Source organism: Pteropus alecto, unplaced genomic scaffold (assembly GCF_000325575.1).
Source record: "Pteropus alecto unplaced genomic scaffold, ASM32557v1 scaffold71, whole genome shotgun sequence".
Taxonomy (NCBI): Eukaryota; Metazoa; Chordata; class Mammalia; order Chiroptera; family Pteropodidae; genus Pteropus; species Pteropus alecto.
The window spans coordinates 6,403,221-6,418,934 of NW_006433024.1; the positions used below are offsets into that span (position 1 = coordinate 6,403,221).

A 15,714-nucleotide genomic window follows, 5' to 3' on the forward strand; every position below is an offset into this window, starting at 1 on the left:
TTTATATCACTGAGGGATGTTCTTTCAAATAATCAGCCCCTTCAATTCATTAAGTGGATTATTGAGTTATATAGAATCAAGAAAGGGTAGATAAAATTTATACGAACTATATAAGTAATGATAATGCCAGATGTAATCATCTGAATGTTTGTGACCCCTCAAACTCATGTTGAAACCTAACACCAAAGGTGAGGTTATTAGGAGGTGGGAACCTTTGGGGGGTGATCAGGACATGAGAGTGGAGAGCCTCTGTGTGGGGTTAGTGCCCTTATAAAAGAGGCTCCAGAGAGGTGGCCCTCTATTTTTGACATATAAGGATTTGAGAAATCTACAACCTGAAAGAAGGCTGGCAACCAACCGTGCTGGCACTCTGGTCTTGGACTTCCAGCCTCCAGAACAGAACTGTGAGAAATATTTTTTTGATGTTGTTTATAAGCCACCCAGTCTGTGGTATTTTGTTATAGCAGCCCCAATGGACTATGATGCCTGATCAGTAAAATAAGAAAACCTTTACTAAAAACTAATTTCATAAGTGACATAATTGGCTTTACCTTCTTTATCTTATACTGAAGTCCTGGTTCTCCTCACTATCTATATAATCACAATTTAAATGATCTGATTCCAAAATGTACTATATAAATAGCAATCCGTGACTTCCTGGATTCAGTTGAGAATATATAAAGACATTATACAACAAATGATAAAACACTTGACAATATTTCGAAACCATAAAATCCTCAAAATGAGATCTTAATATTATTTTTACCTTTCAATTTCTTTTTCCTGAGGGTTAGAAATCATTAACTTTGCTTTGTTATTTTCATCAGCAAAGGCTTTCTGTTCTTCATAGGCTTTTAGTTTTTCTTTTAACATTAAAATCTAGTAGAGAGAAACACTAGTTAAAATATAAAACAAATTGTCTCTATTATACATGACCACAGTAAAATTTTAGCTATGAAAAATAACTGAGCAAGCCAGATTTCAACTGTAATTAAAAAAATGTCAAATTTTTAGACAATTAAGTTCACAGAATCCCATAAATGAGGAACTGAGGAAGTTTAGCATAATAGCATAAAAAGACATACCTCTTCCTTCTGCTCATTACAGATCTTAACATACTGAGTTATGTGATTGTCAAGGTGAAGAATATTGCTCTTCAACTGTTAAAAGATAGAAATTATGGTTGCGTATAAAGAGAAAGATAATAATCACAATCAAATAATATAAATATAAGCAAAATGGCATAAATCCTCATTAATTCAGTCCATTAATTCAGGATTTGTGGCAAATACAATCATGTGATAATCTTGATCAATTATGCTCATGTTTAAAATCTTTAACAAGATATGCTGAGCACATTAAGAATGTAAATGAAATGATAAAGAAATTGCCTTACTATATGAGAAAAAGTACTTTTAAGAACTTGAAAACCATTCATTGGCAATATAATAAATAAAATTGCCCACTTTCTTTTTTCTGTTTTCTAAGAAATTCAGAGATAATGTTAAGTTCCACCCATCTGTACGTTCAACTAGTTTTTAATGAGTTATAATTTATCCTTTTTATAATAGTATGGGCCCTTTGGCAGCTAATAGTGGAGAGAACATTAAGGATTAAGAAGTCCAAATACTTGATTTCGAGGCTCTCATCCACTTCTCATTTAAATGACTTAGAATTTAGTACTTAAAACACTGAGCCTCTGATTCCTCAACTGTAGAGCTAAAAATTCCTTCCTCAATGGGTTGGTTTAAGGATTACATGAAAAATGTGTGTGAAAAACCTTTGAATACTCATATAGTATAACCTTTACTAATTAATTATATAAACAGCGTATGGACATTTCTCTAGGGAAGACGATAAGCCGCTCATGTTCAAACAATGGGAATAGCAGAGGGGTAAGAGAAGTCATCACACCAGTTGAACTCTAGGTCTCTTCAAACCCTGAGATCCTGTGACTTTAAACATATATTATGTTTGACTTACATATTTTCAAAACCTCAAATTATTGGCAAAAATACTGATCTAATCAATCATTATTATATTGCTGGAGCTACGTAGAGATTGATTACATAAATATCATAAAATAAATTATTTTTAAAAGGCTATTTATAAACTGAGGCAGATATATATCTCTTTTAAGGATGAAGTAACTGAGGCTTGAAGAAATTAGCTAACATATGCAGGGTTGTCAGGTAGAAAGTGTTGATGCTGAGTTAAAGCAGTGTCATCCTTGGCTGCCACGAATGTGTCAAAGCCTTGACCAGTTCCAGAGTGCCATCAAAATAGCATGTGCCACGACGTGAAAAAGGTTAGAAAGACACGAAAAGCAGCCTAGCTCTCAAAAGACTAAATGATGATATCTATTATATACATGATCAAGACGCTTAACAGTTTAATTATCGAAGTTAACCTTAAAAATATTTCTAACCTTGCTTCCTAACTCATTAGTATAAATGTAACTCTAAATTAATATTTCGTTGGAATTATAAAAATAGCATGTACCCAATACCTTTACAGCAAAGGCAGAGTAAACATACTTACAGAAGATTTAATATCCTTTGCACGATTAGCATACTTAAGAGTGTTATATGTGTCATCGTAGCTCATAGAGGAAGGACTAACAGCAGCTATCATTATAGTTTGACAGTTGCCTCCAAGAGAATCCTTTAACAAGCGAGTGAGCTTACTATTTCTGTAAGGAATATGCTGATTCTTTCTCTGAAAGAACAAAAAAAGAATTATGTCATTTTCCACATTTAAATGCAGACCTGCTACCACTTCAAGAATCTAATAAGCACTGCCCAACTTTGCCTAGACTTATAATTAGTAATCTAAATGATGATTAATGAATTTTATGAGACTATTTAGTGAATATATAAAACAAATATCCCATTTAAAGATTATATCTCCATCTGAATGACTATGAACTTTAGTTAATAAAAAAATCAATATTGGTCTCTTAGTTGTGATAAGTGTACTCTATTAATGTGAAATACTAACAGCAGGGGAAACCGAGAGTGGGGTATATTTAACAAAATTTTTCTGTATTATCTTAGAAACTTTTCTGTATCTAAAGCTACTCAAAAACAAAATGTCTATTTAAAAAATATTCATTTGTTTTTTAAAAAATAAATTAAAATAAAGAAGTAATATATGCCTTGTACACATATACTAGAAGAATAATAAGAATTCTGCACGGCATAGAGCTGCTTCTCTTGTTAAACAACCATCTAAAATGGAACAAAATAACTTATAAATTTTACAATTTTAGAGATACTTCATCTGAAAGTTGAAGCTCTAAGAGACATTAATTTCCTAGGTTTTCTTTTACTTAAAAGATATAGTTTTGACTTTCAAGTAAGAAACAAACTTTCTAAGAAGTACGACATCTATATAAAAACAGAGCATTACGATGTTAAACTGAAAGCCACCTTATGCTATCCAATGTAAGTCTTTTCATATTATAGTAGAGGAAAATGAAGCTTAGTGAAAAGTGAAACGACTTGCCTTAGGTCACATGGCTGGTGATTCAGAGCTAGAAATGTCGCCCTAGGTCTCCCAGCTCCCAGTATTATCATGTTTCCCATCAGAGCAGTCTTTCCCAAACAGTGTGGAATGTGCACTGCTGGTGCTGCTTGAAATGATTTTACATGCATGCATTAAGACATGCATTAAACATTGACTCATCAATGACTATGTAGGAGTCAATTATTAAAAATTAAGTAGATATGGAAAAAATGCTATAGTTTAAGTTTAGAAAATTAATCTCTATATCATGCTGCCTGCTTACGTGTTTGAAATTTTAACTTAGAATATAAGTCATCTTGCTTTTGCAGTCTTCGTGTGATTTCAGTAACTTGCCTATTTTAAAGACTCCCAAATCATTTTAATATACTTCATACTAAATCAAAATGCAACATTTTGAAGAGTTTAACACTAATTTTCCTAAAGCTTTTGTGCCTCCTTTGAACTTAAATTAAATGATAATATATAAACTTAAAAAAAGTCATTTTTTTAGAAATACAGAAGGTGCCGAACATGCTATATTCTAGTAAGCCCTTTTGGCATAGAGTAGGTGTAAAATATTTTAAATGCTCCAAAGGCATCTAGTAAACATTATCCTATTAGATCATTTAATTACATTTTATATCTTAAGTCCCTCTTCCTCTCTGAGAAATATCAACACTCTTTAATATTTATCCCAATGTTACAGTATATCAAATACTAGCCAGAACAGATTTAGTTCTTCTAAAATGTGTTTTGTGTCTTTGTGCCAATTAAATTATCATGCTTGCTATGTAGTGATTATTAAATAGTAATTTAAAAAATCAATTTCAAAATAAGTGAGGAGAAAGTACCATTAAAATATTACCTATCAATCTAATATCTGATACTTTTCATTCAACAAATCCTGGTTATAAAACTAGAAATTAAAATAAAAGAAAGAGAACCACAGCTTTATTTGATACACTAAGCTCTCTGAGGTCTTTCCTCTGATATACTCTTGAAATTTGATTTACAATAGACCTTTAAAACCAAATTATCTCAAATAGTATCTTTCTAGGAATTATATACACTTTAATATTTCAAATATGTAAATAAATATATTGTACCTACCTTTGTATCTGCTAAGGCATTGATGACATTCCCAAGAGCTAAAAGTGATCGATTAATGTTTGTGCCTTCTATAAAACGGGCCCCTTTAGCACTGGTAGTACTGGCTCTCTCAGACCCTGCCAGGTCAATGAGTGACATCTTGGCAATTCGGACATTCTGATTAATACTTGCTGTTTTGTCTTGTTGTCGCAAATAAATCTTTTTGAAATTACAGAATAGGGAAAATGAGGACACGATTTAACAAAATTAAAAGAGAAATGTACAATTTATTTTTTAAAGAGCATACAATCAAAATTATTTTCATTTTATAAACACACCAGACAAGGTATAATCTGACTGGCTGATATTCAAGAGTACCAGAGTTGAGAAAAATCTGAAAATAACTCTTGGCCTCATTAAAGGTCAAAACAACTATCTTCTGTGTACTGGTAATCCTTGAAAGAGGACATAGAATTATCAGAGGTGGTAGTACACGGGTCCTCTAGAAAGAATGTTCCTAAGAGAAAACTAAAGGTAGTGGTCAGAATGCATTGCATGTCTGCAGGGATTATTCTCAAAGGAAAGCTGAATTTGAACGTTGACTCAAATTGAAGGGTAAATTTACGCCAGTTCTCAAAATTGTTTTGTCATTATAATTAAGAAAATAAAATATGTAAAAAATAGTATAATAAAGGATACTCGTCATATTCAACGGCCTATTAGAGTAAAGCATAAGTTATTCAACTATTTTAAGCTACTTTGTAGTTTAACTGAAATAAATTTGGTGGCAAACTTAAAAGAGATGGGGAAGTTTAGTTATTACTACTATAAAATCCTTTTATTAAACTTTCTGAAAAAGCAGGGTCTAAGACATTTTGGAAGTCTCACTGTCACAGATAAACATTTCTCTCAAGACTACTACTGATAAATGAAGAGTCAATGCTAAGAATAGAAAAGATTAATAAAATGTTGTGGGCTGCAGACTTTCTAAATGACTTGACTGCCTCAGATGTGAATTCTTTCAACTATAACAATTTCTTTCTGAAAAATCAGTTCTATATAGCATAATCCAGAATGAAGCTATATAATCATATGAATTTTAACAGGATTAGAAACTCAAAGAAATAACAGCTAATCTACTCTGTAGCTCTTTTCAGAATTATATTCATAAAAAGTACTGTAGCAACTGAATCCTACTTCCTTAAGGAATGCAACTACTTTACATGGCCATAATGAGGAAATCTTTTAAAAAGTGAATCAGTATCTCCCTATTTATTGCTCCTGTAAATCTAGATCTATAAAGAGAAAGTTTGCTCTGAATATAAGATTGTTTCAGAAATATTAAAAATTTTCACCAACTTAAAAAAAACCCCTTCTAACATATCTACTTTTCTACCTTATATCTTTACATAGGAGAAAATTTACATTTCTGATTTACATCATCTCCATTCTAAATATTCTTGATACAATTTTCTCAAATCTGCAAAGTAAAGGAAGAGCTGAGAAGTACAGAAGCCCACAGATAAAGAGATATTTTTGTATGTGTGAAAATTATTATTTGTGAATTTAGCTTCATTTATTTTAAATTCAATTTTAAAAGCGATAGTCTAGTGGCCTGTTACCTGGAAAACAGCATGAGAACGAGAAGATGTAGCATTCATATCAGTGGGATGCTGTGTCCTGTTTTTGTTTCCATTATCCAGTAACTGTAAAATTTCCTCTGAGGACTTGGGCTAGAGAAGATTAGGTATAAAAAAAAAAAAAAAACACACAAATTAGCCATCTGTGTTTAAATTTTTAAATAAACTTTCAACAAGCAAGAAGACTTTTAAAGGTAAAATAAAAGAAAGTACTTTCTATAATTTAAATCTCATTAAATATTGACTATTATCATTTGCTTAGTACTTTGGTATCATATGAGGAATACAAGAGAAAATCTTGTCTCTCTGTGGAGATAAAATATAAATGCATTAAGTAGAATAATACATGATATTAAATGTTCAGGTATATTTTTAAAAGGAAAGCTCATTTAATTATTTCAGGGAAAACACAATAAACAGAAGATATATCCTGAGTATTTTAACTTTGCATTTCATTATTTTTCTTCTTTCTCAAGCACAATGGGAAATAGGTAAATGGTTAAATAACCATATTTTACTATTTGAACACGGAAAAAAGTAGTTTATAAACATACCTGATGTAAAGTCAACCCCTGAACGACCACCCCTTTCTGGGCATCTTCCCGGACAGCAAGTGGCCCTGAATTTACTAACAGGTCACGAATCTGTTCATTATATACCTTAAAATAAAAAGAAGTGCTTTCGCATTGATGTTGACACAACAGTGATAATATCACACATATGCACACATTGCCAATTTAAGTTTATATTAGAATTTTATGCTAAAGACAAACAGTGTTCATTTCATTCATCTCACTTCTTTTACCTCACACTGCCATAATTTTCTACTCTCTGAGAAAACAGAAGAGTTAAATTATCTAAATTTAAAATTGAAAAATTTAAAGTTGGAGTCATTACGCCTTCACCCCATAATGTCTAACATGATGGTTACGGTAAAACAGAAATAAGGTAGCTGGAATTGCTTTTTCCTATTTCCTGGAAATATATGAGACACCTGGTCTTAAGAAATTCTACAAGATCTGAAATATAAGTTAGATGGAGGTGGCATGGATTTTATTGGAGAAGATATTTATTATTCCATGGTGTCCAAGTAGTCCAAACTTTTTATATTTTAGAGCTCAAAGTTAAAGAAACCCATATTCAAGGATAGACATTATTTCATTTATCCTTCAATTACATTAATTTTAACATGTAATTCTTAATGATAATGGAACTCCCTCCCCTCATTTAACTGATGAGGGAACTAATGTCCTAAGAGGTTAAGTGATTTGTCCATGGTCACGAAGGTAAAAGCGGAGCAGGGATTGGAGCCCAGATATCCTCACTCTACTGCAAGGCATCGAATACATATCTGTATTATAGTAATCTGTATTTTACTAAATACATATCTGTATTTAGTAATTTCATAGTACTACTGACTCGATTTTATAAAATTACTAAAAATTCTAAATTTTTTACTTGCCAACCAAATGACAACTACAGCTGTTACTGATAAGATTTTTTAAAAAATACAAAATGAAGTCTTTAAGAATTATTTTATGTAAGTTATTTCCATGGTCTAATAAATAGCCCATAGCGATAATTCATTGCTGGTAAAATCTTCTACAGTGAATGATAACTATTTTTTTTTCCTCATTAAACTTTGTTTTAATGAGTCTCAAAATGCTGTGACAGATTTTTGGTCAAGTTGTTTCCGTTAAAAAGTACTGATTTTAAAAACTAATAACTAACACAAACACACACACATACACACACAAAACAAATGGTCCACAAAACATTCTCCTTTCCTTCTGAAGGTTTTACGATGCATTGTGATCATTAACCAGTCTTTTACTATTAAACTTAAATGACCAATTGAGACAAACAGTTCTGAGATAAAGACTGGAGTGGCAGGTAGTGGAGATAATATTCATTTAGCCTTCTGAGCTTTCTGGGCAGACTTGATAACCATTTTTAAATAAAATAAACTCTTAAAAGTAGTATAATATCAAGAGATAATTTTTGGTTCCTATTTTTCTGATAAACAGCAGTTGCTTTTCTAATGCTTCCCCTTACCTACTTAAATCATACAAAATATACAATTAGAACAATCACTCTCAAGCAGGTCTATGCATCAGAATCACCTGGGAGCTTTTAAAAAACATAGATGCCTTGGCCACAATCCAGACCTATTAAATTAAAATGTCCACAGAGTGAGGCCCAGGCATGTCTATTTTTAAAAAGCTCCATAGCCATTTCAGGTGCAAAGTCTTAGTGGAAAACCATTAGATTAGATATTGCCAATAATAAAACGAAAGATTAAAAGAAAGGAAAAACAATTAAAAAATATAAAAATAACAAAACTTCAAAATTCTCCCAGTTATGAAAAGATCTAAGGAAGAAATAATGAATATTGCTGTGCTCTTTTCCTAACTATGTTAGAGCAATTCTTTTCAATACTTAACTATAGAAAATGAGTTTCACTTATTTTATTTCCAAGTTCTATAGACTGACAAGAAAATTTTTAGCAACATACATAATCTTAATAAATTTTTGAAAAGAGAAGACACTCTCTCAGTAGGAACCTAACTATAAGATATCAATAAGAAAGCTATAACTACTAGAAATTTTCTGACACCATAAATGAATAGGCAATAAAATGAGGAATTTATATTTTTGCACTGGTTTCTGAAACACTATCAGAACTCAGAGTTAGTTAATTATGATTTGTTGAGTATTAGCTATCATGAAGGTAGGAGACCTCAAAGAATGATGGGGTGTGTCAAAAGGATCCAAGAGACATCATGAAAGAGCCTCGATTGGCCAGATCGGGCACAATTTGAACATTCAAATAAATAATTACAGAAAGGGATTATAATCTATTGAATGTTAAGAATCCATGAGTCCACACCAATACTATAAAGGAAAGGGAAAGTTCTTCCTTACAGTTGAAAGAATGAATGTAGAAAACTGATGAAATTTAAAAATCACTATCATCTACTATAATAACAATTGATTCAAGAATGAATCATCAATGGATGTTAATACTAATAGATGAAAATTTGAGTTAAGAGGATATTTACATTTTCTCCTTACAAAGTACTTATTAAATATAAAAGTTAAAGTAGTATCTTGACAGTGAAGATACTTTGCAGACACCAGCATAATGAAATTGATCAAAGTTAACATAGTCAGTAATGGGACCAATTAACCACATAAGTCTCTTGGTATGATGCCAAAAGAACTCATCATCACTTCTGTAATGTTTCTGCCAGTGCATAACCCGAATCTAATCATAATAAACCCAAACTAAGAATTTTATGATAGTGACATCAAACACAAAAAAAGAAAAAAGAAATTCAGATTAAGGAGACTAAAGAGATATAACTACTATATATAATGCAATTAATGATCTTAGACTTTCGTTTTCAATAAAGGGCATTATTAGAATAATTAGTAAACTCTCATTAAAGTCTACAGATTCAATACTAGTGTTATATCATTGTTAATTTCCTGATTTGGTAACTATTTAATGGTTATTTAGGAAAATTTCCTGTTTCTAGAAGTTTGTAACTTAAACAGTTTAGAAAAAATACATACACACATAAAGAGAGAGAAAGGAAAGGCAGTAAAATGTCAATATATGAAGAATCTGAGTGAAGGGTATCTGAAAGTTCTCTGTACTAATCTTGCTACTTTTCAGAAATTACACGAAATAAAATACTTGACAGAAAAAGACTAAGATTCATAACAGAGAAGACCAGAGATTTTAGTAATATTATATAGTCATAAAAAAATTTCTGTATGATAAAATTAGAATGGAACTTCTTAGAGATTTCTCAATACTATTGATTAATCCAAAGAATGATACTGCCCACTTACCTCTAGATAAGAAACTGCGGTACTACATACTTTCTCTTCTTTAATCTCATCCATGGATTTGTAAAGGTCTAACATGGTTAGATACATCACTCCTGGTTCATCAGCTGATCCTAGCATTGTGTGGGTCTTCCCCGCTCCAGTGGCACCATATGCAAGTACTGGGTTTTTATGAAAAGGGATCAAAGCTCTTTGTTATGACATATTCCATTACTATATCTACTGTCTAGTGGATAGTTCCATCTGGATATCCTGAACACTAACTTTAAACCCAACAGATCCAAAATTAACTTATAGTCTTATCCTTAAAATCTGGGAATTTTAGCAGAAATCTACTCTTACTCCTAAATTCTCTATTCTGATGAATGGTACCATCAACCATCTGTCTGCCTCACCTCTCCCCAACATTTGTTCCCATTCCTGTACAGTAACCTTACAAATTTTAAGTAATCAATTTTCAGTCTCTCTATTAGCTTCAATCTTCTTTACACCATCCCTTAGAATTTATAGTCATTTTTATGAAAAATGAAATCTGAATATGTCAGATCTTAATTGTCCCATTGTCCTACATGAGAAAGCTCAAATGTCTTGCCTTGGATTACTACTAGGAATTCAAAGACATGGCACCTGCTTATCTCTCCAGCCTATTTCTCCTTGTGTGGCCTAGGTACACAAGATTATCTGAAGTTCTCTGCAAGCCCCGCTTTTTCTACTCCTTTGCTTTTGTCCTGCAGAGTCCCTCTACTTAATCCAACTGGGAAACTTCTACCCATTCTAAATATCCAGCACAAATGTCACTTTCCTGTGCCTTCCCTATCTTAGGCGGAAATGTCTGCTCCCTCATTTGAGCCCTCAGTATATGATGTACATCCTTCTATTCTAGCATGCATCACATTATGTTTCCAAGTGTGAGTTCCAACCAAGGCAGAGGCCATGTAGCCCTTGCACCTAGTAAACCACCTGGTACAAAGCATGTACTCAATATAAGTTTGCTGTGTGAATGAATTCTAGAGAGAAGCCATTTAAAAATTCCTTTTCAAATTTAAAACAAAAAAATCTTGTTTTAGGCAAATTACTTTATTTTCAAGATCCTATCCAGTATAACATAAAAGTGATGTGTTGTTTCAAATGCAAAAAAAAAAAAAAAAAATATCCGCTCTGGATTACATAGGGCAAATATCCAATAAAATATTCAGTTAAGGCAGAATCTTTATATTATTACTGATGAAAATATTTTTTATGTTAAATCTCTCTGCTAAATGTTAATGAACCTCAAAAATACTTTTCAGTAGAATGAATTAAACTGATGTTATACTTCATTTTGTTCTATTTTGTGTGAGCCAGTAGTATATCAAGAAGTCCTAAGACATCTGGATAAGAATATAAAGTAAAGTTAAGAAAAAAACAAATATTCAGTATTAACTTGTTGGATATTTTTTTCATTTGAAGTCAAGAAAAATTTTTTAAATCTCTAGATACAATATGGCATTTCATGCATGAGGAAGAGTATCTGCTTAAAAATGATATTCATGGCAGTTTTAATCAATAAGCCCATTCTAATCTTGATCGACCAAGAGGGTAAGTCTTCTGTAATAAAACTGAAGGAGTCAGTGACAGTGAAACATGTTATAGTTTTGGAGTATCTTAAAGAAAATCTCGTAAATTGTGGTAATTCCAAAAATAAGATATTAATAATGTTAAGTACCTTATAAGCAGTGGTTTAAGTGGCCTTTTGGATATCTCTCTTTCTTGGAAATCAACACGGCCATTTTGAAATGCAATTATAAGTCCATTTAGAGTATGAGAAATGCTTTTTGGGGTGAAGATATGCTAAAATACCATATGATACTCAATTAACATGGGCTTTTAACATTTTTGTTTCAAGGTATTGTAAAGAAATATGGTGTTATAAAGAAACTGCCAACTGTTCAGAAATGTCTGACTACTCCACAGGGACAATAGTTGTATAGTTAAGCAGTGGACATAAGAATACAAAAATTGTGGGAAATATGACATCAATTACAAGAAGCATGTGGTTTAATAACATAGGAACTAAAAGGATGATTATCTATCGGGACCATAGCTAGACCCTGGAAGATAAATTTTCACAAATGAAATATGTTATATATGATGACTAAATTTGAAGGCAAGTTTATATTTACAGTAAGTCTACTAAAGAATTTTTAGCAAACATGCACCTTAAAATTGATTACATTTAGACCAAAGGGCCAAATAGATATTCTTCCAACGTAAAACTGAAATCAGATGGAAAAATTCAACCCCAACTGAAAAAATTACCTGTGCAATTATATCCATTCAAAAAACTACGAAGAATTGGCTTAGTAGTATGTTCAAAAACTTCCAACTGAGTTGAAGTTTCATCAAAAACAGCATCAAATACAAATTTAAGATCCTTATTTTGTCTCTTTGTAATATCTCGATTTACAGTTTTCTTTCCATGGAAAAAACTGATTTCTTGTTGTTTGGGATCAAAAACTAGAATATGCTTATCCACAACATGGACCACTTTATGGAATTCAGTTGTCTTTTCCTTTGTGTTTTCAGGACGTACACGAACAACTACTTTCATATGGTGACACAGGTCTTCCTCGGTGACAGACATTGTTGATTATCTTGATTCTTTTGTTTATATGAATGCCTAAATACTCTTCTGAAATTAAAAAGAAAAATAAAGTATTAATATTAGCTCTACTTGTACGCAAAATGACTGGCATGTAGTATTCATTTAAAAAGGTATTAATTCTGTTCTGGTAAATGTGACTGCAAATATATATACAGTTATCTTTGAACAACATGGGTTTGAAGTGTGCAGGTCCACTTATAAGCAGATTTTTAAAAATAAATACTTTAGATGTATTTTCTCTTATGATTTTCTTAACATTTTTCTCTAGCTTACTTTATTGTAAGAAAATAGTATATAACACATATAACATACAAAATATGCGCTAATGACTGTTTATGTTATTGGTAAGGCTTCTAGTCAACAGTAGTAGGCTATTAGTAAAGTTTTTTGGGAGTCAAAAGTTAATATGCTTGCAGCCAAGACAACTTTTACTAAAAACAGTTCACGAGCCAAGGGTCTCCTTTCATTACCTATATATGATTCTGAAAGATCCTTTCCTGTTCATTCCCATGCCCCAAACTAAAATAGTGCTGGAGCCCTTATAAAATGAAAGCTAGGTTTTCTGGGTAACCAGCCTAGCTGTGATTGTACGTGGTTTAGCTGCAGTGCCTGAGTTTAAGTGGAAGACCAGAGTCTGACTAATATTTCAGGTAAAAAGATTTATCCAGGTTTTGTATGTGTGTATCATTTAATTTTCTATATTGTGACATAATCTGATCACTTTCATTGCTGTGTAGATAACATATTATAGGGAATAAAGACCAGGTACATCATTGAAGAAATATAGACAAAAGATGATGTTGTCAACTCATCGTGGCAGTCAGATTCTGGATGTATTCCTGAGGTAGAAACAATAGAATTTCCTGATAGATGTGGAATATGAAAGAAAGATAGGATTTGAGAATGAGTCCGACGTTCTTGGCTTGAATGTTAAAAAATGGAGTAGAGATGATAATAATGGAGGGTAGAGCAGATTTTAGGGAGAAGATCAGGGGTTCAGTTCTGTACATCTCAGAGAATTTTAATATGCATCCAGGTAGAAATGTCCAGGTAGCTGGAAGCCAAGTTAAGAGAGTAAAGGCTGTCCTCAGAGTCTTAATGCCTTCTGAAGCTTTTAAAAAATTTCAAAGTCTTCAAAAGGGATTAAGATTTTGGGAGAAGCAGCTTTAAATCAAGGAGGAGAGATGATCAATTTTGTTGAATGCTGCTAATATGTTAAGTACTTAATAAGAAGTAACCATGGGATTTAGCAACATAGAGAACAAAGAGAAAAGCAATTTTGGGGGAATAATGGGATAAAAGCCTGAATGAGAGAAGACTTAGAGAGTGAACAGAGAAAGTACTATGGCAAAAGTGAGCAAAAAAATGGTGTGGGTGGAGGGGGAAGAAGGATTAAAATATTTTATTTGTTTTTTAAAATGGGAAAAATAATAGCAATGATAAAGCTAAAATAAGTCATAAAACCATATACTTTTGGAAAGAATTCAAATAAGGCCAACACAATCTAAAAGCAGAAGACACTGGACACAGCACTCCCTTTTTAGGACTCTGTTCTCACCCAAAAATAGAATGCTGAAGAGGAAAGATGGTCATTTGGATTTTAACAGTCAGGTCCCAAGTGAATTACAACACTTTTCCTCATCCTTGAACTTCTGTCTAGCCAAGTCCCACAAAGTACCTATGCCTCACTTCCATGACCTTGGACAAATTACTTAATTTCACTGAATCTCAGGTTTCTCATTTGTATAAAAGAGATAATATTCAGAGCACTGTTGTGAAGGCAAAAAGAGATAACAGGTATTAAGTGTATTAAGGCATTCAATAAATGTCAATTCTCTTCCCTATTTGTCCTCAGTTGTGCCTCTTCTTCCCAAAGATACTGATCTATCTTTTTAGTGTTTCCAAGTGGGCTTATGCCTGGCACTTTGGGTAGGGCAATTCTTTCTTGTTTGGAACTGTCCCATGTATCAGAGGATGTTTAGCATTTCTGACCTCTGTCTATTAAGGGCTAGTAGCACCCCACATTCCTTGTGATATCAAAAACTAATCTCTAAAAGCTTGTAGAAATAGTGATGCTTTGACTTTAACTGATATACTTTTTAAAATGAGAGATAAAATGTACACAAATGAAATGGTTAAATAAACATATATAAAACATTAGGTGATTATTTTAAAATAGACTTTAGAATCTCAAGGTTGGAAGATATCTCTTGCTAATTAATTAATTAACTAATCAATTCAATAAGTTAATTATTAGCTGTTGGAGCCAGACAGCTTAGGTTAAACTCCCAACTCTACTACTTACTGACCTTGACAGTGGGCAAGCTGTTTAACCTCCTGTGGCTCAGTTTCCTCATCTGTAAAATGGGACTAATACAGAAAAATGCCTGGCGCAGAGTATGCAATACAAGTGTTTGTATTATTATTATTATTTACAGTGTAGTGAGGGAAACAGATATTAACAAAATACTGACACAGAAAAGTAAAGGTATAATTGTGACAAATGCTATAAGGTAAAGGTTAACAGTGCTATGGACTATAATGGGGGATTGATAGAGAGCTTTCTAGAGGAAGTGATGAGTTGTAACCAGGTATAAAAAGCATTTCGTGAAGGAAATCTAGTTATGCATTCAACAAATCCTTATTTAGTGCCTTCTATGTGCTAGGCATTTTTCTGGGCCCTGGGATACAGAAGATCAAGAAGGTAGATGGGGGCTCCTATTTTAGATGGGGGAATTGAAAAAAGCTTATCTAGTGTGGTAGAAAACAGTTTGTGCAGTAGGCATAACTGGCTGCATAGTCAATTTGCTTAAATCTTGTTTTTGCAAAGGGTGAGGGTTGCTTTCAAAAGATAAAGCTGGATAAGGGTGGGGCCAGATTTAGATCCTGACTGCAAGGCTATAGAGTTTAGATTTGATTTATAAGTTAATTAGGAAATATAGAAGGTATTTTAGAAGGCAACAGATCTTATTCAAA

At 32.3% G+C, this 15,714-nt stretch overlaps 1 protein-coding gene across 3 annotated transcripts in view; it reads right to left on the reverse strand.

Moving 5' to 3' along the window:
- The window catches only part of KIF18A (kinesin family member 18A), a 77,569-nt gene that overhangs the window by 57,184 nt on the left and 4,671 nt on the right, over window positions 1-15,714 (reverse strand). For all 3 annotated transcript variants that reach the window (XR_001516540.2, XM_006907991.3, XM_025044035.1), the window contains exons 2-9: window positions 12,393-12,765; window positions 10,098-10,255; window positions 6,791-6,895; window positions 6,219-6,329; window positions 4,618-4,815; window positions 2,542-2,718; window positions 1,086-1,160; window positions 767-879 (exon numbers count right to left, since the gene is read on the reverse strand). Coding sequence is in view for 2 of the 3 variants with exons in the window: in XM_006907991.3 (XP_006908053.1) it covers window positions 767-879; window positions 1,086-1,160; window positions 2,542-2,718; window positions 4,618-4,815; window positions 6,219-6,329; window positions 6,791-6,895; window positions 10,098-10,255; window positions 12,393-12,717 (1,262 nt within the window). In the remaining variant the exon portion in view is untranslated. The remainder of the gene's footprint in view (window positions 1-766; window positions 880-1,085; window positions 1,161-2,541; window positions 2,719-4,617; window positions 4,816-6,218; window positions 6,330-6,790; window positions 6,896-10,097; window positions 10,256-12,392; window positions 12,766-15,714) is intronic.